Raw genomic sequence first — 24,171 nt, 5'->3', positions numbered from 1 at the left:
GCCTAAGTCGTAGCTTCACGAAAGCTTAGACTGTATTTCAATGCCACCCCATCTCGGTCGTCATAACCTTTCCCTTAAGGAGCATTTTACATAAACCCGAGCTATCATACAGGTTAGCCAAATGGGCCATCGAACTAAGCGAGCATGACATTACATATCGACCGCGAACGGCGATAAAGTCATCGGTCCTCGCAGACTTCGTCACCGACTTCAGTGCAAAAATAATGCCCGAAGTAAAAAAAGAGGTTGTCCACGCTTCTCCCCAAACACGAGACCTCTGGGTCCTGTACAGGCGAAGCGATTCACCAGTCCATAAGATGCCCGTACACGACTAACAATGAGGCTGAGTATGAGGCAGTAATTGCAGGACTAAAATTAGCACTCAAATACGGGGCGAAGCGGCTAGATTGTGTTGCGATTCTCAACTCATGGTCAACCAAGTCAAAGGGGCTTTCCAAATTAAGAATCAAAGGTTACAAAAGTACCAGACCGAAATCTGCAAGCTGCTACCCTAATTAGACGAATATCAGCTCGACCAGATCCCCTGAGCACAGAACACCGAGGCGGACGACCTCACCAAGTTAGCTGCAGCCATAAAGAACATTACAACTGGAGAAAGAAATGTGGTCCACCTCCTCAACTCGTCGATAGACCAAATCGAGGTAAGAACCATAAACCTGACTTGGGATTGGTGCAACCATATTATTACATATTTGCAAGACGACATACTCCCCAATGATAAAAAAGAGGCCAAAAAGCTGTGAATGCAAACAGCCAGATCATCCACAACAACCTATACAAAATGACATATGGCGGCCCTATAGCAAAATGCTAGGCCCAAATCAGATGTGGCACGTCCTTGAAGAAGTACACAAAGGCCACTGCGGAGCTCACTCCGGCTATCGAGCTCTAGTGAGATGCCTCATACGGGCAGGGTATTACGTGCCCACCATGAAAAAGGAGGCCAAGGACTTCGTGAAAAAATGCGAGCAATGCCAGAAGTACGCCCTAATGATCCACCAAGCAGGCGAACACCTACACTCAGTAACTTCCCCTTGGCCGTTCATCAAACGGGGATGGATATCGTGGGTCCCCTCCCGGCAGGACGAGGTAACGTACGATTTCTCTTGGTTTTATTTGACTATTTCTCTAAATGGGTGGAACCAGGAGTATTCGCCCAAATACGCGAACAGGAAGTGATCACCTTCATATGGAAAAACATCAAATGTTGTTTTGGTCTCCCCAAAGAAATCAGTTGCGACAACGGACCCCAATTTACAGGAAAGAAGGTCGTCGACCTTTTAGAAAAATGGCACATTAAAAGGATTCTCTCAACTCCTTACCACCCCGCGGGCAACGGGCAAGTGGAATCCTCCAACAAGTCAATACTGAATATCATGAAGAAGAAACTCGAAGACGCCAAGGGACTGTGGCTGAAAATATTACCAGAAGTACTTTGGGCCTACCGAACAACGCCAAAGACGAGCACAAGAGAAATATCATACTCTTTAGTCTATGGGACTGCTATAGTAATACCGGTCGAGGTCGGGGAGCCCAGCCTAAGATAATCCCGCGAAAGCGGACCCCAGAACAATGACAGTAGAATGCAGGAACTCGACGAACTCAAGGAACGAAGAGATATGGCCTACGTGAGAATGGTCGCTCAAAAGCAACAAGCAGAACGCTACTATAACAAAAAGGCAAAGATTAGACCACTCAAAGTCGGGGACTACGTGCTTAAAGCCAAAACACAAGTAAGCAAAGACCCGCGGGAAGGCAAACTAGGAACAAACTGGGATGGCCCCTACAAAATCACGGCAGAAGCAAACAAAGGGTCGTTCACACAAGAAACAATGGAAGGAAAGAGACTACCAAACAACTGGAATATTATACACCTCAAGTACTTCAACTTTTAAAGGATGAGGTCCTCAAAGCTGCACTCTTTTTCCCTCACTCAAGTTTTGTCCCAATTGGGTTTTCTCGGGGAGGTTTTTAATGAGGCTATGACGGGGATACTTCAAGATTGAAGTACGCACAGATGAAAGCACTGGATGGGCTAGTTCATTGCTCGATCTCTCACTATTTTTCCAGTTCGACCAATGAAGGGACTAGATAGACCGGGACTGGGACTGAACTGCCAGCAAGCGCCCGAAAAATATGTAAATCTCTCCAAGTATATGAACAAAGCATAAATACATGAAGTTTATTGTTGCTCTCCCCAAGCACAGGTTACATTCGACCCCGTTCGAATTAACACCTACTCGGCCCACGGCCTTAACTAAATGAAAGTTACATTCGACCTCGTTCGAATTAACACCTACTCAGCCCACGGCCTTAACTAAATGAAGGTTACATGTGACCTCATTCGAATTAACACCTACTCAGCCCACGTCCTTAACTAAATGAAGGTTACATTCGACCTCGCTCGAATTAACATCTACTCGGCCCACGACCTTAAATAAACATGCGATGTGTTCAACCTCATTCTAACCAACACCTACTGGCCCTCGTCCACAATCAAATCTAGGCTTTGTTTCCACCTCGTTCAACCTACTCGAACAAAGTTGTTATGACCAAGGCAACCAGGCAACAAAATCAAAAAAGCATACAAACCCGAACAGAAAAAAAAAGAATCAGGTATGAATAACATAACTAATATTTCATACTTAGAATATTTTTTACAAAGGCTCAAATACACGCCTAAAGAAATACACACAAATCTGCAACCAAACAAAATAAGAGAAGGAAAAGCAACTAATCGCTGCCTGGCCCAGCAGCACCACCATCTTGATTGCCCAGGCCATCTCTATCTACCTCTTTTCCATCGCCATAGTCAGTAGGATACCAGGCATCCTGGTCTATCCGATCCACGCCCACATCCTCTTCGTCATCACTGGCCTCTGGTGTAGCGGATCATAGCCACAAGCAAACCGAGCTTTATGTGCCTTAGCACGAGCATCCTTGAAGTCGGCCTCTGAAATAGCTCCCGCCCCTATCAGATCCCTAAATATATCCATATGGGCCTCGAAGTGAATCCATTACTCATACAAATCCCTTGAAACATCAGGAAAAATAGAAGTACGGGAAGAGGACGGCTGAGCCGATAACTGTGCCTTCTCTGAGCCTGGCCGTCTCCAAATCACTCTCCCGCTCAGAATAGAGAATGCGGATCATGAACTCCAAAGCCTTCGCTTTCCTCACAGCAGACAACTAGGCCAACTTCGCCTTCTCTAAACCTGCTGCCTTCTCAGCGACCTCGTCACTCAAAGCGTCCGCTTTGAGTTGATACTCCTCGAGCTCGACGCGCAATGAGACCACTTGGGCTTGAAGGTCGGCACATTGGACCTCGACCCCCGTGCTAACCTCAAACTCCTCTTTTTCCCTTAACTCCCCTCAAGAATGCTGCATTTTCCGATGACTCATACTAACTCGTCATTCTTCTCCTTCGAATCATCTCGAAGAGCCCGAAAGTTGTCGCTCTCACCGAACCGCCTGCAGATATCACGATGCTTGTTACGGTATTCGCGATATTTCCTCTCCATCTTCTAAAAAATAGCCTTACACCTCTCCTCTCGTCGGGGACTCTCAATCTCCAAAATCACAGTCTGAAAGAAAGAGAAACAGAAAACGAAGAGTAAGAACGAAACTTTGAACTCGCCATACAAAAACAAAGAGCAATCGAAATACTTACCCTAAGAAAGAGGCCGGCTATGCTCCTAGAAATAGTGGAATCCTTCAATGTTTTGAGGGTTTTGCCCTCCTCATCAGAATAAAGGGGACCAAGAGAAGGGACTACGTCCTCCGTGTCTACCAGCAAATCCTGATCCATGGGGATCATAATAGTCCGTGTGGTCCTCTCCAACCTCACCTATAGTCGAGTAAGTCCTTCCCAATCATCCTCACCTCCTCGATATCCATGTCAGAGCCCGTCTCGTAACCTTCCTCGGCTACGCATTTTCCTTTTAAGTCAGTTCTCGAAGAAAGATCCTCGATCGGTCGCGAGGCCGATGGCTCGTCCTACCGCAAGTCGTTAGGGACTCTCACCGATGGACCTTCAAATCCCATCACGGTCTCAGGGAGAGATGTACCCACTTCGGATTCAGATGATGGCAGAATCATAGGCGGTAATTCGGCGTCATCTTCAAGCTCTATGGTCGCCGTCTCTCGAATGACGAAATCCTTCATCACTGATCTCCTCTTGCGGGGAAGCAAGTTACCTCCACTCGGTGATGATTCCCCTTCATCGTCCTTGTATATTAGATGATGGAAAGGGGCAGTTGGAAGTCATGTTGTAGGTGTACTCGATGACCGTGCAGACCTAGCCGCGGCAGAGGAATGAACAAAAGCAGACAATCGGGCGGGTCTGGTCGTGGTCATAATGGGAACAGACCCCGAAGAAGAAGTTGCCTTCCTCTTATGAAATGCAGGAGGAGGGGATTTTGGTCTATTCGAAGGTTATCAGGATGGAAAAGGAAAGAATAAAAGATTGTCACTTACTACATAAAACTACAACGAGCAAGTGACCATGAGGTCAAAACAGTATAGATGAAACAATGTATAGGTGAACTCACCGGTCGCGGAAGGTGCAGGCCCGAACTTCTTGAGAAAGGTCGGCCATTCACGAACCCCCACTGTGTAAGGCAGAATCTAGCTGACCCAGTCATGAATGTCCCCGACCAAAGGAGGGGGCTTAGTCTCGGTTGCATGAATAAGGGACGGAATGTTATACCATGACTAAAACAAGCAAAACAAACGCTCGACTAAGAAAGAGATACTTATGGGCGTAATTCTAAGTCTCAGGGAATCTGCGTCCTCGGTTTTGATGAATAAGTAGTTAAGCCAGAACTAGCGATTTGCCTTATCGTCCATCTTCACCACCAGGCATTTACTTCCTCGGTGGCGAAGATGCAGCATCGTCCCCCTATAGAAACTAGGGGGAAGAGATGCATCAGGTGGCGAAGTGTGAACTCGACCCCGGCCAGTTCTGTGAATTTTGTTAACATGCGGATGAGCTTGTAGATGTATGGAGAAAGTTGGGCCGGGCAAACACCGTAAAAATGAAAAACTTCCTCCGCCAATGAGAGAAGAGGAAAGGAATAGCCAACATAGAAAGGATACGCGTAGAACGCGTGGTGGTGTACTTATACCATATCGCGCTCTACTAGGATCAGATCGATATGGGTAGGAATCTTGAACCTCACCCTAAACTCAGCAAGATCGATCTCTTTCATCGCTGATTCTGGGACCTCAGGGTCGTCCTCGGGCATCTTCAAAAATTCGGACCTAATTTTTTCACTACGAGGGATTATTTCCTCCACCGTAGGGAAATTCTCATCTTCAATGGCAACAGAAACGCCATCATCATGAGGAGGCATATGCATCGCCAACAGGATAGGGTCAGATGCCGCGCCGGAACCAGAAGGTACGTTAACCATACTTTCGAGAAAAGATGTTTTAAGTACGAAAGGGTTAGGAGCAACTGGAATCACCAAAATCAAGGGAGTGGATACGCAACAACGAAGCAGAGAGAAAACAGGGATACAATGTGAAGAATAGAGAAGAAGACATAGGGATTCGATATTAAGAGTATGCAAAACACAAACGAGCGATCTCGCATCCTTATTTATAAGAGTTCAAGCGCCAGGACCGAGAAATCAGGCCATCATTACCCAGCGCATGTATCAAAATGGCAGAGGCACGAGAAACGATGCAAAGCATTGGGAAAATGCGCCATAGTGACTCATGATCTCATGACATCATTCTGAAATGATGCGACCCTAAAGGTTGTGGCTCACAAAAGGTCATATCGTCACCTCGTCTGAAACGCCACTAGACTTGCTCGCCCGATTTTACCAACCACGATAAGCAGAGTCCGCTCATCAAGGCCGCCTGGGATTGGCCTTAATAAGTAGAGGGACTAACTGTATAGGCCAAAATCTGCGCTAAGTATATTTAGCGTAATATGGCATTAAGGAAAGAGTCGGTCGAGGTATACAAGGATGCAGTAAAGCCACTGGCCGAGGTGTCAACCCCGAGCCATAGTCGAGATGTCGACAAGAGCCATAATCTAGATGTCGATAAGGGTCGAGGTCGAGGCTGAATATTGATGATAGGAGTTGTAACGGCTAGTTTGTCATGGTAGGATATTAAAATAAAATATTCTAGTGGATATTCTCTGCACTTGTACTATTAGGGTTTCTTTGGAAAATATCTCATATATATAGAGAGAAGAGATAATAATAGGGGCATGTAATATTCATTTGATAAGAACACTTTTCAGTAGAAGATTCTCTCCCACATATAAAAATACAAAGATTGTCTTTTGACAAAGATTTTTGCTCATATCCCACATCTTCCCACCAGATCCGAGGATTGTTCAAACAAATCTTGGACCTTTCTGTCACTCATCAGTGTTAGGAGAAATATTCGCTCAATCCATCTATTATTGGATGAATCATTCTCCTTATTTACTTGAATGTCATTTATTGCTATTTATTGTCAGTTACATCTCCTTTATTGCTCATAAAGAGTTGCGCGAGATGGTTTATATACTATTATTTTCTTTGCAACTAATGTTGTGACTATGTTTCTTATAAGGGTCTATTAACAGTATCTCTACCTTTATAAGGTAGGGCAAAAACTGCATACACACTTAGGAGTGTTCACAAAAACCCGAAAAATCAAACCAAACCGAAAAATCAATCAAACCGATCAAAAAAACCCAACACTTTTTTGGTTTGGTTTGGTTTTAAATTTTAAAATTATTATCGGTGTGTTGTCGACCACATGTATAATTAGGATGCTACATGGGCATTTAGGAATAATACCCTTCTTTCATGTTCTTGATCGTGCGATAAAGATTGTTGTAAGATTGTTCCTCCTTTAACTCCTGAGTTGCTCTAATTTTCAGTACATGGCACCTAAGAAGAAGGCAAGAACTGGCCAAAGAGCCAATGTCACCCCAGGAGTGACAGTTGATCGTATAATTGATGATGCGGGTGAGCACCTGAGGAGTAAGAATATTCCTCCAGTTACTACACTGCCTGACTCTAATACAACTGATCAGACCGCACATGTCCCTACACCTACTGAAGGTGCAACAGTTCCTCCAACTGATATACCAGTTCCACCTCCAGTACCAGCTTCCGATTCTGGTGTTTTTGATGTTGATCTTAGGGGAGCCATACAGATGTTGGCTCAAATAGTGGCTTCCCAGACCCAAAGGTCAAATGTTGCACCCACTCCTTCCAGTCAGCTAGGGGATTCTATTGGTTCCAGGGTGAACAGGTTTCTCCAATTAGATCCTCCAATGTTTACGGGAACTAACCCAGAGGAAGATCCCCAGGATTTCATTGATGAGATGCACAAGACTCTCCGAGTCATGCGTTCTACTGAGACAGAGGCAGTGAAATTGTCCTCCTACCGCCTAAAAGAGGTGGCATATTCTTGGTTTGAACTATGGGAGGAGTCCCGTGGAGAAGGGAGCTCTCCGGCGAGGTGGGATGAGTTTGTCGATGCCTTCATTGATCATTTCTTACCTGCTGAGACTAAGGCAGCCCGTGTTGCTGAGTTTGAGAACCTAAGGCAAGGTAGCCTGAGTGTGTGGGATTACCATATGAGATTCATGTACCTGTCTAAATATGCTATTTACATGTTGCCCACTATGGAAGCTAGAGTTAGCCGATTTGTACAGGGCCTTAGTCCCTTGGTAATTAATGAGGCTGCTACAGCTGCCTTGAATTCTGATATGAACTATGGAAAGATTGTGGCATTCGCTCATTCAGGATGGCTTAGATTTGGCACTGCAAGGAAATGAGAAGATGCCGGATAAAATGACGGACGAGAAGTTTGCCCAGTCAGGGCAATAGGGGATCCAATCAGTAGGGTCATCATGGTGGTAGAATCCAGCAGCAGAGGAAGCCCCCATGCCCTAGGTGTGGAAAGATACACCTAGGAATATGCTACATGGACTTACCCATATGCTACGGATGCAGATTGAGGGGTCACATTCAGAGGGATTGTCGTTCGTCCCGCCAGGGTACGGGTAGGGGCATAGCACAGCCATCTAATTCTGCAGCTACTACATCCGCAGCACCTCCTCCAACTCGAGGCACTCCAACACCCCCAGGGCGTGGTGCAGCTAGGGGTGGAGCACAGAGTTTGGGAGGATCTGGCCGTTTCTATGCTATGAGGGGTCGCCAGAATTTAGAGACTTCTCCAGATATTGTCACAAGTGTATTGACTGTCCAATCTCATGAAGTATATGCTCTTATTGATCCCGGTTCCACTTTGTCATATGTCACGCCTTATGTTGCTATGAAATTTGGGATAGAACTTGAACAGCTTTATGAGCCGTTCTCCGTATCTACTCCGGTTGGTGAGTCTATTTTAGCCACACGGGTTTATAGGGATTGTGTTGTTACGTTGTGTGGTCGGGGCACCGTGGCCGATCTTATTGAATTGAGAATGGTCGATTTTGATGTGATAATGGGGATGGATTGGCTTTATTCATGTTTTGCCAAGCTTGATTGCCGAACCAGAACTGTTAGGTTCGAATTTCCATGAGCCAGTTATTGAGTGGAAAGGTGATGATGTAGTGCCGAAGGGTAGGTTTATTTCTTACCTAAAGGCCACGAAAATGATCAACAAGGGATGTATTTACCATTTGGTCCGGGTTACGGACATCGATACTGAGGCACCTACACTTGAGTCTGTGCCTGTTGTGAATGAATTTCTGGGAGTCTTTCCGGATGAACTCCCTAGGATCCCACCAGACAGGGAGATTGATTTTGGGATTGATGTGATGCCAGACACACATCCTATATCTATTCCACCCTGCAGAATGGCACCGGCAGAATTGAAGGAGCTAAAGGAACAACTGAGAGATTTGTTAGAAAAGGGTTTTATCCGGCCAAGTGTGTCGCCTTGGGGCGCGCCGGTCCTTTTTGTAAGAAAGAAAGATGGGTCACTGAGAATGTGTATTGACTATCGGCAACTTAATAAGGTCACAATCAAGAATAAGTACCCACTGTCAAAGATAGATGACTTGTTTGATCAATTGCAAGGTGCTGGGTACTTCTCCAAGATTGATTTAAGATCCGGGTATCACCAATTGAAGATCAGGGAGCGGGATATTCCGAAAACATCTTTTAGGACCCGGTATAGGCATTTTGAATTTCTAGTGATGTCTTTTGGGCTAAAAAATACCCCAGCAGCCTTCATGGATCTTATGAATTGAGTTTTTAAGCCATTCCTCGACGCTTTTATGATAGTGTTTATTGACGATATTCTTGTATATTCACGAAGTCGAGAAGACCATGTCGATCATCCTAGGGTAGTTCTGCAAACCATACATCAGCATTAGTTATATGCAAAGTTTTCAAAGTGTGAATTTAGGCTTGAATCAGTCATATTCTTGGGTCATGTAGTTTCTAGTGAGGGAATTAAGGTTGATCCTCAGAAAATTTCAGCTGTGAAGAATTGGTCGAGGCTTATAACTCCAACAGAAATTAGCAGTTTCTTAGGCTTAGCTGGATATTACAGAAAGTTTGTTGAGCTATTTTCTACTCTTGCCTCTCCATTGACTCAATTGACGCAGAAGGCAATTAAATTCCAATGGTCAGATTGACTACGGCGCCGGTGTTGATTCTACCAGAGGGTATAGATGATTTGTAGTACATTGTGATGCTTCAAGAATCGGGCTTGGGTGTATATTAATGCAACATGGGAAGGTGATAGCTTATGCTTCTAGGCAACTAAAGAATCATGAAAAAAAACTATCCAACACATGATTTAGAACTTGTGGCAGTGGTATTTACATTAAAAATTTGGCGTCATTATTTATATGGGGTCCATGTTGATATATTCACGGACCATAAGAGCCTTCAATATATTTTTAAGCAGAAGGAATTGAATCTGAGGTAGAGAAGATGGCTTGAGTTACTCAAGGACTATGATATTGATATTCTATATCATCCGGGAAAGGCCAATGTTGTGGCTGATGCTCTTAGCCGAAAATCTATGGGTAGTTTGGCTCACTTAGAGGCATATCAGAGGCCATTAGCCAAGGAAATTCACCGATTGGCTAGTTTGGGAGTTCGTCTTGTGGACTCTAGTGAAGGAGGGGTAATTGTACAAAATAGGGCTGAATCATCGCTTGTTGTGGAAGTCAAAGAGAAGCAATACAACGATCCATTGTTGGTGCAGTTAAAAGAGGGGATTCATAAACATAAGACCATGGCCTTTTCTCTTGGCATGGATGATGGTACACTAAGGTACCAAGGGTGACTATGTGTTCCAAATGTGGATGGTCTTCGGGAAAGAATTATGACTGAAGCTCACACTTCTAGGTATTCCGTGCGCCCAGGTTCTACGAAAATATATCATGATCTTAAGGAAGTCTATTGGTGGAATGATATGAAGAGGAATGTGGCGAATTTTGTGGCAAGATGTCCAAATTGTCAGCAAGTGAAGACCGAACACCAAAGGCCCGGTGGGTTGGCACAGAACATAGAAATTCCAATGTGAAAGTGAAAAATGATTAATATGGACTTTGTGGTAGGATTCTCACGCACTCCGCACAAGTTTGACTCAATTTGGGTGATTATGGATCGACTCACGAAATCAGCACACTTTTTGTCGGTTAAGTTTACCGACACAGCAGAGTAGTATGCTCAGTTGTATATCAAAGAAATAGTCAGGTTGCATGGCACCCTAATTTTCATCATTTCTGATCGGGGAGCACAATTCACTGCTAATTTTTGGAAGAAATTTCAGCAAGGTTTGGGTACTCAAGTGAATCTTAGTACAGCCTTTCACCCGCAGACTGACGGGCAGGCAGAGCAGACTATTCAGATGCTTGAGGATATGTTGTGTGCTTGTGTTCTAGACTTCAAAGGTAGCTGGGATGATCATTTACCACTCATAGAATTTGCATATAACAATAGCTATCATGCTAGCATTCAAATGGCACCATTCGAGGCTTTATATGGTAGGAGATGCAGATCTCCCATTGGGTGGTTCGAAATTTGGGAAGAAGATTTGATAAGGCTAGACCTTGTGCATCAGGCTATGGAAAAAGTTAAAGTCATTAAGGAGCGGTTGAAGACTGCTCATAGTCGTCAGAAATCCTATTCGGATATTCGTCGTAGGGATTTGGAGTTCAAAGAAGATAATTGGGTATTCTTGAAAATTTCCCCCATGAAGGGTGTAATGCGGTTTGGTAAGAAAGGAAAATTGAGTCCGAGGTATATCGGACCATACAAAATCATTCAGAGGATCGGTGAGGTGGCGTACAAGCTTGAGCTACTACCTAAGATGTCATTAGTACACCTGATGTTTCATGTGTCTATGTTGAAGAAAGTAGTTGGAGATCCGACACTCATTGTTCCGGTCGCAACTATTGAGGTAAATTAGAGATTGACTTACGAAGAGATTCTGATTTCTATTATTGATCGGCAAGTCCAAAAATTGAGAAACAAAGAAATTGCCTCAGTGAAAGTGTTGTGGCAAAACCAACAGGTTGAAGAGGCTATTTGGGAGGGCGAGGAAGAAATGAAGAAAAAGTATCCTTATTTGTTTGAATGACCATGTATTTATAAAGTTGTGATCTATGAAAAATTCTAAGATTTGCTTTCTATAAATTATGTATGATTTGTATATTTGATGTTAAGGGTATTCCGTGCTGGTAATATAATTGCTTGTGAGGCCACAGTTGGTGTTGTTTTGTATTATGTTACGTCGTTGGCATACATATATGTTGTTAGGATATGTTTCTGGGGCTCTCTGACAGGTGGATAGGTCTAGTTACAAGGGAAACTCTGGCGAAATTTTTGAAAATCTTGGGAGTTAGTCAAATTGGGGCTGCTCGAATGTGGTATGAAACAAACCGAGTTGCATAAGATGCTAATGATGGATTTTTACCCTCATTCGAGGACGAATGATCCTAAGCGGGGGAGAATGTAACACCCCGAAAAATTTCGAAGTACTTAAGTGTAAAGCCCGATAAAATATGCAAAGAAAATAATATTTTATGGTGCCGGACTAGACTTATGTGTTTGAGGATTGTAGAAATTCTTAGCGGCGAGCTTGCGAGCAGCGGCTCGGACTTTTTGGGTTGAAAAATGCACCGAAAAGTAAAAGAAAATTTTTGGCCAAAATGTGCATTTCTGCGGTCCATTATGCGATCGCAGAATCACTCTATGGACCGCATAATGACCACAGAGTGAGGCAGTTAATTGGGTCAGTTGGAAGCAATTATGCGGTCGACTATAAGACCGCATAAATGTTATGCGGTGCATTATGCGATTGCATAACAGTTATGCGGACCGCATAGTCACCGCATACACAGACAGCTTTTTTGATCATTTTATCAGTAATTATGCGACCGATATGCGGTCCGCATATCCATTATGCGATCGCATATGCGACCGCAGAACTGTTCCGGAGCTCCATTTTTGGTTTTTTCAAACCCGATCCTATTTCGTTAAATACACTTTTTGGGCCATTTTTGAGACATAATATGATATTTTAGAGTGAGAGAGAGTGTCCTAGAGTGAGAAAGTATTCTTCAATAATTTTTCTTCAATTCTTGCTCAAGTTTTGGAGGATTAAGAAGGGAAGCTCACTAGGTCTTCATCCTAGAGGTAAGATTCTACACCTTAAACCCTAATTTCGAAATCATCTGAAAATGGATAATTAGCAAGATAATATTTGGGCATGAGAGCTGATTATTTTACATGCATGTGATATCAAAGGGTGTAGAAAGATTGTTGAGCTAAAAATGATAAAGATTGGGTTGTGGGATGATGAAATCCTCCATAAAAGAACCTTGAAACCTTAATGCACATCTAGTGTTTGATAAAATGCACAAATGAGCTCGAACCATGATCATCTTCCTAATTTTGATTCAATTTGTTATATTTCTACAATAAATTGAAGTTGCTAAGAATTTCGAAATATTTAGAGTGTAAGGAAGCTCAATTGAGGTATGTTGGCTAAACTCTTCTCTTAGAATTGAATCTCACGATATTCATGTAAATTATGTAAGTCCCGAGTGGTTCATTATAAAACTGGCTATTTCGAGTAAGATTGGGTTGAAAGATATATGTTCAACAAGCATCCCAAATGCTTTATTCATGTTATGTTACTAAGTGAGGATGTGTTAAAAATACGGGTTGTGCATTAATAATATTTCGACTTTAAGTCAAGTTCAAATGAAGGCTATTATGTCAAATTTTGTGAAATATCTCTATGTACCTTAGACTCTAAATTGCTCACATGTGTATTACACACCTTGATTTGAATTGTATTTGTTGTTGATGATGATAATGATATTTGAAATTGATAAGGTGAGCATGAAATACTGAATATGGTCAACGTGCCAAGAATGATCTTATAATTATGGTCATTAGTTCCAATAAAATAAAAAGATGTGAAAGTAATATGAAATGCGATGATTGATATAAAAAGGTTTATGTCTCAAATAAGACGGCCTAACCGGTCAGGTCACGATCGGATACCATACCGCACACATGGTGGTGATTGTGCTGAAAATTGTAATAGAAATGATAATTGTGGTTAATGTCCCTAATGGATAACATAAATCCGTGCTAAAGACAGTGGTATTGATATTGAGAGAAATTATGGTTGATGTCTCTAATGAGATGGCCTAGCCGATCGGGTCGTGATCGAACTCCGTGCTAAGAGTACGGTGGTACTGGTTTTGTAAATAATGGTATTGTGGACAATGGTATATCGATACTAAAAATCTCTCAATGTGAGATATGAAAATTAATTTTAACATTGTCTTGATCCTAAATTGAGGTTTGATGTTGATTAAGGCTTTCATTCATATTATGATAATCTTGTTTGTATTATTTGCCATTCTATTGAGAGGCTGTTTAGTTATATATACTAGTGCTATTCGACAGTACTAACGTCCCTTTTGTCGGGGGCGCTGCATCTTTCAATGGATGCAGGTGGTTCCACAGCAGGAGATATTGGTCAGTGATAGCAGTGCACCTTCTTCCCAGCTGACTTGGTGAGCCCCACTTCATTCCGGGGTCATGAATTTTTTGTACTTTGTGTATTCTGTTTGAGGTATAGCCGGGGCCTTGTTGCTGGCATTATCATTGTACTCTTCTTTATCTATAGAGGCTCCGTAGACATAGTGTGGGTTGTGTATTGGTACTGGGAAGGACAAACTATGCTATGTTGTGGTTGTATTACTTGTCCATTTGAGACTTTAAAAATGGTAAAACTTATGGTAAGAAATTAGTAATTTCAGACATGACCACTTTATTGTTTAATTAAGGAAAACATATATTCTCTTTATTCATGAATGATTTTGGGTAGAAAGAATCTAACAGGCTTGCTCGGTCGGGTTCACTCGATTGAGCGCCGGTCGCGCTCCTCGGTTTTGGGGTTTGACAACTTGGTATCGATCAAATTTGGATATCTTATTTATGATTAGACCGAATTTGATATTCATTGATCGCCTTTAGTACCTTTTCTTTTCTCTTTGTATAAAATTTTAGAGCTTTACATTTATATACAATCGTGTAACCGACTAGTCAAAACTCAAAAGCTCAAAGACTCATAAACTAAACAAGCATCATTATAAAATCGAACTAACAAAATGGGTAACACTTGCTGCGAGTCATTCATCAATCTTCCGGAATTTTGAAGTTTGTAGAATGGAAATTAAAGGCACAGATGGGTCCAAAACCCTACTGAAACCCGGTTCGACGAGAGAGTTCGGTAGAGGGCTTGGGTTTACCGCCGACGACCGAACCGTTTCTCGCCGTCAAATCTCGTTCCAACTCCAAACCTCTTCAGACCAAGAAGATAAAACTAAGGTTAGTTTTGAAGTTGTCGGAAGGAACCCCATTTGGGTATACAGCAACAAGGATGGTAAAGTTAGAACCTTTAGGAATTTTGAAAGAGGCGAAATGGAGAACGGTAACATGTTCTGTGTATCGGCAAACAAACCCATTTGGTTCACCTTGAAAAGAATCGATTTTGACAATGAAGATCAAAGGGTTATTAAGAAAGAGTTGGAAATGGAGACCCAATTGGCTGAAAGCCTTCAGAGTAGTTCATGTCCTGTAGGGGTTGAATTAGACATCGAGAATATTGATATTTCGGGCATTGACCCTGTTCAAGGTTTGATTTTCCCGCTATTTGTTCCTTTGCCTCTGCAATTCCAATGCTCCATTGATTTTCCAGTTGCTTCACTTTTATCGTAATCCATTTAATTCTTTTTACCGACAAACCTGTGCCAACAGAACAGAAGAAAAGAAGAGATTTCAAGTTTTTAGTGAATTGAAAATATTCAATCAATTCAATTAACTACCATCAATCTGTAACTAGTTGGCTATTCGATGAATCGCATCCATTTTGTTCCGTTGATTTAGTCAGAGCCTTATCTTAGTAGATAGGCGGGAGTGTCTCCTTTACATGTCGGGAGCATTAGTATTAGGCTTGTATTTTCGTACCTTCTTATCCGTAGATTTCTTTTACTATATATCGGTCATTTCGCTTCGATTATTCTATCACCTTGTCACGTTATCACCTTATGTTGCTATTGTTACTACTTATTGTGTCTGCCTCTTTTTAATTTTTTCCTTGAACCGGGGCTCTATCGAAAAAAGTCTCTCGGGTAAGGTCTGTGTACGCTCTACCCAGACCCCAGTTTGTAGGATTACACTAGGTTTGTTGTTGTTGTTGATTTAGTCTGAGCCTTAGAGGATTCATTGTAATTTAATTATTTGGCTGAATAGAAATTTTTATAGTTGATTTTACAAACCCAATTTGTTCGTCTTGAAAAGAATGTTTTATGGCGCCTAAGATAAACGTGGTACGAAGTATGAGTTGGTAATAGAGACCCATTTTGCTGAAACCTTCAGAGTAGTTGCCGTCCAATAGAGAATTGGATTTGAGTTCCACCTTGTTGAAATTTCTGTCGTTTACCCTGTTCTTGTGCATTGGTCAATCCCACTCAGGGGCGTAGCTACCTTTGGTGAAGGGGTTCAATTGAATCTCGGTAAAAACAGAATTTTTTTGTTTTGTTTTTACCGTTGAGTCTCCTTGACATACTTTCATCTCTTATTTATGACATTCTTAGATTTTTTTGAATCCCTTTATTCAAAATTCAGACTCCACCACTGACTGTTGTTGTGTGCATCATCTGTGCTCATTCTGCTCTTTTGATTCAGTCAGAGAGATTCATTGTAAATTAACTATATTTACATTGTCTGGTTGACTACTTAATATAATTCTCTTGTTTTTGACTTAAGCTAGATTTTACTATCTTCGGAGGAATCTCCTGCTTTCTAAGCTTGTATTTTGCTAAATGCAGAGTTTGGTTTTCTGGTGATGGGGCATGAATTTGATGGTTATCCGAAGAGAATGATTCGGGAGATAAAGAACTGGGATTGGTTTATCGAGGAGGAAGGAGCAGAGAGTGATGCTGATGAGGGTTCTGATAGAAAAGGCGGAAAGGGTGCAAGGAGAAAACGGAAGAAAAAAGGCGAGGGAGACGATGAAGAGTGGACCGGCGAAAGTGAAGATGAGAAAGAGCTGCTCACGAGATCTAAGAAGCTTCAGGGACCTAAATACGTGACAAGGTCCAAGGACAAGTCTAATGCGAAAAAGAAGAAACATTCTCCACAACAGAAAACTAGACCTTCGGAGGAAGAATATGAGGAAGAAGAAGAAGAAGATGAAACTCTTGGGGGTTTCATTGTAGACGATGTAGAAGAAGAGGCGGAAGTTGGTGATGAAAAAGAAGAGGAGGAATTTGATGCTGATGAAGATGATGAAGAGTTAGAAGATTGATGTTCCTCGCAAAACGAATTATACCCTTGATGGTTTTTGCTAGCAATTGTATGTAGTGTACGTTGTAATTATCGTTTGGAGGGTCAATCATTTGTCAAATCCTGAATTCTACTTGTAGTTTTACATTTATTGTCATTGTACACGATAATGTAGTTCTTGAAGCAGAATTTTGTTAGTTCTCTCTACTGAACCAACTGTTGTTGCTACTACACTCTTTTGAGTCTTTTAATTGCGGTGCTCTCTAAGAAACTTAGGTATATGACTAAGGGTGATAAACTGACGGGTCGGATATGAGCGGGATGAAAATGGATAATATGAAAAAGGATAAAATATTCGACCTTGTCCATGTTTAATACAGATAGAAAATGAGTTAATCGACGGATAATATGGATCGATGACTTCTTGAATATGATCACTTTTGGGAGAATTTTTAGAGTCTCAAACTTGAGTTGGTTATTCATTTTTAAGTGAATAATATGGACTTTACCCATATTTGACCCACTTTTAAAAATTCATTATTCAACTCATTTTTATTGGATAATATACACGGATTATTTTAAAGTCATTTTGCCACCAATGTATATGACTATAAATCACAACTTGTTGGTAGATGAAATGTCATTAATATTTCTTAAACGGAAAAGGTCCAAATATGTCTTTGTACTATACGAAATTGAGCACATTTGCCATTCGTTAATACTTTAGCTCAAGAATGCCCTTACCGTCACATAGTTGGTTCATATATGCCCTTAGAGTCACACAGTTGGCCCATATATGCCCTTTTCGAAAAGGAATCCACCCAAACTAATTAACTCTTTTGTTAATTGTATTAAAGTGTATTACAAACAATATTTCATTTTTATTAGTATATATTTTTCTTTACCTTTCTCTTTTCTTTCTTCTTTTTTCTTTTCTTCTCTTTTTTTTTTCTTTTCTTTCTCCCTTATCCGATGTCCTGCATTGTTGATGTCTTTTTCATTCTCGTCACCAATTTCACTTGACAAAACTCATGAATTCCAATTACTAAGAAAATTCTCTCATAAGGTAATCAAGTTCCAATTTCAATGGTCCTCTAAATAAACGAAATTAAATTGTTCCAAAAATTATGATTTAAACTTTAAAATAATAAAAACATCTCAACCTTTAACAATACTCAAAAGACCAAAATATTTAAATTGTTTCCAGAAAGATAATTTAATGATTAAAAGCCCATAGTTCAAGTTCTAGTATTATAAATTTGAGTTGTTAGTCTTTTTCATCTTTTTTCAGCTGGACATTTTCTAATTTTTTTTATTAACTATGTAAATTAGGGGTGTACATGGACCGGGTTGGTTCGGTTTTTATCCAAACCAAATCAAATCAATTATATCGATTTGGATTGGTTCAGTTTTATTGGATATTTCGGGTTTTTTGTTACATAAATATTATTTCAATCTTACTTTGTTAAATTTTTTATAATTAAATATATGTTTAGTAAAAATTAAAAAATTGACAAACATATGATCTATTAAAATATTCTTATGGGAGAATTTTCTTATTAATTGGAATTCATGAGTTTTGTCAAGCGAAATTGGTGACGAAAATGGAGAAGACATCAACAATGGAGGAAATCGGATAAGGGAGAAAGAAAAAGGAAAAAAAAAAAGAAGAGAAAAGTAAAGAAAAAAATGTACTAATAAAAAGAAAATAGTGTTTGTAATACACTTTAATACAATTAACGAAAGAGCTAATTAGTTTGGGTAGATTCCGTTTCGAAAAGGGCATATATGGGCCAACTGTGTAACTATAAGGGCATATATGGACCAACTATGTGACGGTAAGGGCATTCTTGAACTAAAGTATTAACAAAGGGCAAATGTGCTCAATTTATATAGTACAAGGACATATTTGGACCTTTTCTGTTTTTTAAATGTTTTGTGGAATTGGTGTTCAAGATTACTGGATAGCTCGGTGCACTAAGCTCCCACTATGCGCAGGGTCCGGGGAAGGGCCGAACCACAAGGGTCTATCGTACGCAGTCTTAACTTGCATTTCTGCAAGAGGTTGTTTCCACGGCTCGAACCCGTGACTTCCTAGTCTCATGACAGCAACTTTACCAGTTACGCCAAGACTCCCCTTCCATATTCCAGATTACTACTACTATATATTAATTTATAGTATCAACCTATCAGTGAGTTAATTCTCATAATATGGAGTCAGAGAATTTTTGCTGGCAAAAGGCATCTTGTTTTCATCTCTCTAAATCACTTAATCATTACTAATTGATATATTTTGGTGGAAAGTCCCACTATGGATAAGTTTTCACCAACTAAATTTGTCTGAAAAACAAAAAAGAGAACTCATCCGGTTACTTTTACAGCTTGTTTGGATGATAGTTATCAATTGTATTGTATCGTATTATTACTTTAAATATGATATTTATTTTGATTGTTACTTAAATTTTATTATAACGTATCATTAAATCCATCATTACATAACGACGAAATGTGTCACTTTATATAACGACCGATTTGGGGTAGACACATCGTTACCTTGTCTTTTTTTTTCTCAATTTCACCCTTCATTATTATTAAACTAGTGAAGTAGCCTGCGCTTCGCGCTGTTGTAAAAGATATTAGTAATTAATTAGTCATTGATATTGCTATAACTATATTTGAGATGGAATATACGAAAATTTTCATGATATGTTAATTAATTTTATATAATTTATTATGTTACAAATACTAATATTTTTATTAGATATAGAACTTAGATGTACCCGCATTTCTCATTAGCATATTTTAAAAAAAAGATAAAATAAAAAGAATGTGTGCCTACGTATGTGCAACTTTAATACATGAATCTTATTGTACTTGTTATTAACTATATGTGTATAGGTATTTTGATATATTTGCTTCATTTAGATTAGATGATAGAACTTTTGGCTTTTCTAAAATAGTTCTATTCAAATAACATGAAATGAAATGGGAAGCAAAAATATCTAAAACTGAAAGAACAGCAATCAAAAGAAATAAGTGGCTAGTGGGACGCAAGGAGCGGTGTCGCTCCATTGAATTGCATTTATGTCACCTGTCCCTTTTCTTTCGCTTTTTCCTGTTTGTTCTTTTTTGTTTTATGACCTTTCCTATTTCTTAGTTAAACATTTCTTGTTAATACTTCCAACCACCAATCGGAAACGGGGTTAATTTCATAGAATTTTATCAACATATCATTTATTTCACAAAAGTCACTTATTTATTTTTTATCACTTAAAAGTCACTAAACTTTATCTTTGTAACTTAAAAGTCATTCTAGTTCAAAATCTATAAAATATCCAATAAAAAATATGACATGACATTACATTTAATTAAAAAATCTAACAATAATGCCACATAAACTTAAATAGACCATATCTAAGTTAGACTCATTTCTTCATCAACCAGATTTGACCTATAACCAAAATGGGTTATTAATATTTGAACAATTAACTGGACTAACACTTTGATTTTGTGGTTAATTTGTAGAAAAAAAGTCTAAGAAATTTAAGAAAAATTAGGTCTTTTGAATTTATCTTTAAGTTTTGGTTGTACATTTACGGTCAATGACATAATACGTTGTCTTTTTCTTTTGTCCAAACTATCGTTATAGGCTGTCTACGATTGCGGTGTGTAGTGACAACTTCTACTATGCAATTTCATTGTGGGTGTTTCTTACTGAGCAGTATTTTTGTTTGTTAGTATTGCTTAATAAGCAATATTTTGACTTTAATGAAATAGTAATTTGTGAAAATAAGTTCTTATTAGCTTGTTGTTCTTGTATGTTAGTGGTACATTTATATGTTATGTGAGATTGATATGGTACTATTTTTTAACTTCATGAAAAATTATAAAATGATATGAAGGATGCAAAAACTAGTTATGTGCTAGTTCTGTTCATATTTTTAATGAAATTATAGGTGGTGGCATTAAGGTTATTACGTAACAAATAAAGTAAGATATTTTTAGCACAAAATAATCGTTCTCTTCTTTTCTTTCTAATGTTCAAATATTAATAACCCATTTTGGTTATAGGTCAAATCGGGCTGATGAAGAAATGAGTCTAACTTAAATATGGTCTATTTAAGCTTATGTGGCATTATTATTAGATTTTTTAATTAAATATAATGTCATGTCATATTTTTTATTGGATATTTTATAGGTTTTGAACTAGAATGACTTTTATGTTACAAAGGTAAAGTTGAGTGACTTTTAAGTGATGAAAAATAGATAAGTGACTTTTGTGAAATAAATGATAAGTTGGATGACCATCAGTGAAATTAACCCTCGGAACCGGTATAAAGTAGTGATACTTGTTTACCCGAAAAAAGGATAGAGTTGAATTTATACGCAGTTCCGAGGATATGTGGCGTAACTTGATACAAAATGCAAGGATAAATAAAATGTAAATGTAGATTGGAGAGAATGCAATCTAGATAAGGTTATCAAGAATAATGAACCTTAGGATTCGACAAATAGAATCAATCTAAGAGCGATTCTTTACTATAGAAGAATATAGTACTTTTATTACAATGTAAGTCTCAGAAAACTTGTCCTACAGAAATGATAACCAAGTCCTTTTGTAGTGGAGGAATTCGGCTCCAAGCATAATAAAATAAACATTCAGTGGGAGACCCATGATAAGTCAGCTTTTTCATAATTTCTGCCAAGATTCTCTAGTGGGATTGCAACGGCTTTTGTCTGCGAGCTCGATCTTGCTTAGAATCCTCGATTTTGGTTTGAGCTTGATTTCGGCTCGAACTTGTGATCTTGGTTCGAGCCCGATCCTGGTTCGAGCCCTCAAATTGATTCCAGGTCAATGTTGGTTGGTCTCTGGATTATCAGCACGATAGGTCTACCCTGCATCATGGTTCGATTCTTATTCGAGTTTGATTATGATATCGATCTCGACATGGACCAGCCTCCCCGGATTCGAGGTTAGTTCGTCCCCCCTTCGGGATCTTACTTCGATACATCACCCTTCGAACTCTATCGGACATGCCAAGGCTGAAATCTATTTCGACCGTATACAGATAGTCCCCTCGTTTCTCAGAAAGAATATGGCGAGAAACGATATGATTTTCAATAGCTCGATCGGATTATATCTTGTCGTTTCCATCGGGTTCGACCATGACGCATCTGGTAGTTGTCCCGTCGGTTTAGTCTTTCAAGGCATTTAATGCATGTTAGGCGGTGGTCGGCCACTGTTGATACTAAACCGCCATCGCTTGAACCTATAAATAACCCTTTCTTTTATCTTTTACCATTTTTACATCTTCTATCTTCCAAAATTTCCTAAGTTCTTCTTCGTACTCTCCAACTTACCAGTAAAGCTGTGATTTCTTTCCGCAAAAACCCCTCTTCAATTCTACCAAATCTCTGTCACTTTCTTCTATTCCTTACTTTTGAATTCAAAAATGGCAAAAACATCGCAAACCATTCCTCAAAAAGAGAAGGCTTTATCTTCACAGTGTGTCGCCGATGAGACACCGGCAGAACCACGGCCTGAGGAGTGTGTTCCCGGAGCGTGCGTCCTTACTTCAGATTTTAAGGTTGCTAAAAGTTCATCGGTCCCTGGCCGGTGTGAGCCGGTATCGAGGTACATGTGTTCGATAACCGAGAAGTACCTCGATCTGTTAAAGAAGGATTGCAATTGGAGTGAAAAAGAAGTAATAATACCTACCCCTAACGAAGATATCACTTCTTACGTGAAAGGGTTTTTAAATGTATATACTTATCCTTTCACTTTGGGTCCCCTCGATTCCGTCATTATTGACTTTTGTCGACAATATCAGGTAACCCTAGGCCAATTCCATCCTTCTTTGTGGAGGATCGTTATCCTGATCCGATATTTTGTGAGCAAAATTGAGGGGATGTCATTCACCCTCGATCATCTTATCCGGCTGTACCGTCGCCGACTTTTTGGAGGAGAGTTAATAAAACTCCAGCGTCGGGCTACCAAGGCCCTGTTCTCGAGTATTGACGAGGACAGGGACCGGGGTTGGATGGGCAGGTTCGTTCGAGTAAGGACTTCGGACCTGATTCCGACTGAAAAGATGTCCTTTCCCGAGGAGTGGAATATGAAACGTAAGTGTGATCTTGCTGTTGCTTCTATTTTGTTCTTCCATTTATTCTCTTATCGACACTCCTCCTTTTGTGATGTAGCTGTTCCCTGGATGCCCAGAGCAGTTCCCGATCTCAAGAACTGGGTACGATCTCTTGTTTCGACCTCCATATACACCAAGCGCTCATGGCGTGATTTGTCAAAGGGTTGGTGGGAGGCCAAAAATCACGGTAAGCTCATTTCTCGGACTCTGATGATCTGAACGAGGCATTTCTCAAAATATGTTTTATAAGGTTTCCCATATGCAGGTTTGGGTAAAGACGCGGTCTTGAGGCCCCTATCCAATGAGGAGGATGTTTCGACTTCTGTCCCAAAGCCGGTGAAGGAAAATAAAAGGAAGAGAGCCTCGGTTCCCGAATATCCAAAACCGAAGAAGAGAACGACTCGTAACCCGAACAAGAATGTCATTCCTTTGACCGTGGAATCCGTTCTGCGTCTAAGGGATGAAGATGAAGAAGAAGAAGAAGAGAACAATGAGTCCGCGCTGGCGGTCCGAACGAAGAGAGCCACCGATGCCTCATTGCTGGCTGGATGGATGATGCTCTATGAGGCTCCGCCGCGAACTAAAGATATACCGGAGAAAGATTCAGGTAGAGTCCCCAAACTATCGGATGTCGAAGACGCCTCTCATCGGAGTCAACCGGCAGGAGATACGATCGAAGAGCCCCTCGAACCCCTCCGAGCCGAGGGGAACGCTCCAAGCGAGTCATTTGGGGCAGCAACGATCGAGGATTCGCCTACCTTTCCTGCTTTTTCCGCAGGGGTGATTCGGGAAGCTCAAGTTCTGAGAGCCCTCGATCTAGACATGCCTTACGATGAAGAAGATCCATTTCGTGACCTGTTTACCGGTATTGAGGACGTTGCCGGTGCCGGTGATGAATCGGATCTTTTTCACGGATTGCGGCAGGCTTTGAATCAGGTGAACCTTTAAAATTATTTTGTCGGTACTATCTTTATGTTCGTTTTTCGTTAACTTAGCTTCTTGTTTCTTTATAGGCAGTGGTAGTCCATCGAGAACAATGTTCTCGTTCCCAGAATAAGCTGCATAGATACGCGGCCGACCTACACCGCGCTACTGACGAGAGGAACTCCCTTAGACTTTCCTTAGGGCAGAGAGAAGAGGAAATAAAAGACCTCCGAGCTGAGCTGGCCAGGGTTTATCGAGATCAGAATGATTTGTCTGAGTAGGTAATG

At 40.4% G+C, this 24,171-nt stretch overlaps 1 protein-coding gene across 1 annotated transcript; it reads left to right on the top strand.

Moving 5' to 3' along the window:
* The first annotated feature begins 14,560 nt into the window (after window positions 1–14,560).
* Window positions 14,561–17,017, top strand: LOC107783147 (uncharacterized). The gene is made up of 2 exons (XM_016604120.2): window positions 14,561–15,165; window positions 16,361–17,017. Exons 1-2 carry the CDS (start codon window positions 14,697–14,699, stop codon window positions 16,837–16,839), a joined length of 948 nt encoding a protein of 315 aa, XP_016459606.1. The 5' UTR covers window positions 14,561–14,696; the 3' UTR covers window positions 16,840–17,017.
* Window positions 17,018–24,171: the final 7,154 nt, after the last annotated feature.

The sequence above is a fragment of the Nicotiana tabacum genome, chromosome 22 (assembly GCF_000715075.1).
Source record: "Nicotiana tabacum cultivar K326 chromosome 22, ASM71507v2, whole genome shotgun sequence".
NCBI lineage: Eukaryota > Viridiplantae > Streptophyta > Magnoliopsida > Solanales > Solanaceae > Nicotiana > Nicotiana tabacum.
This window is presented reverse-complemented; position numbering and strand designations above follow the sequence as displayed.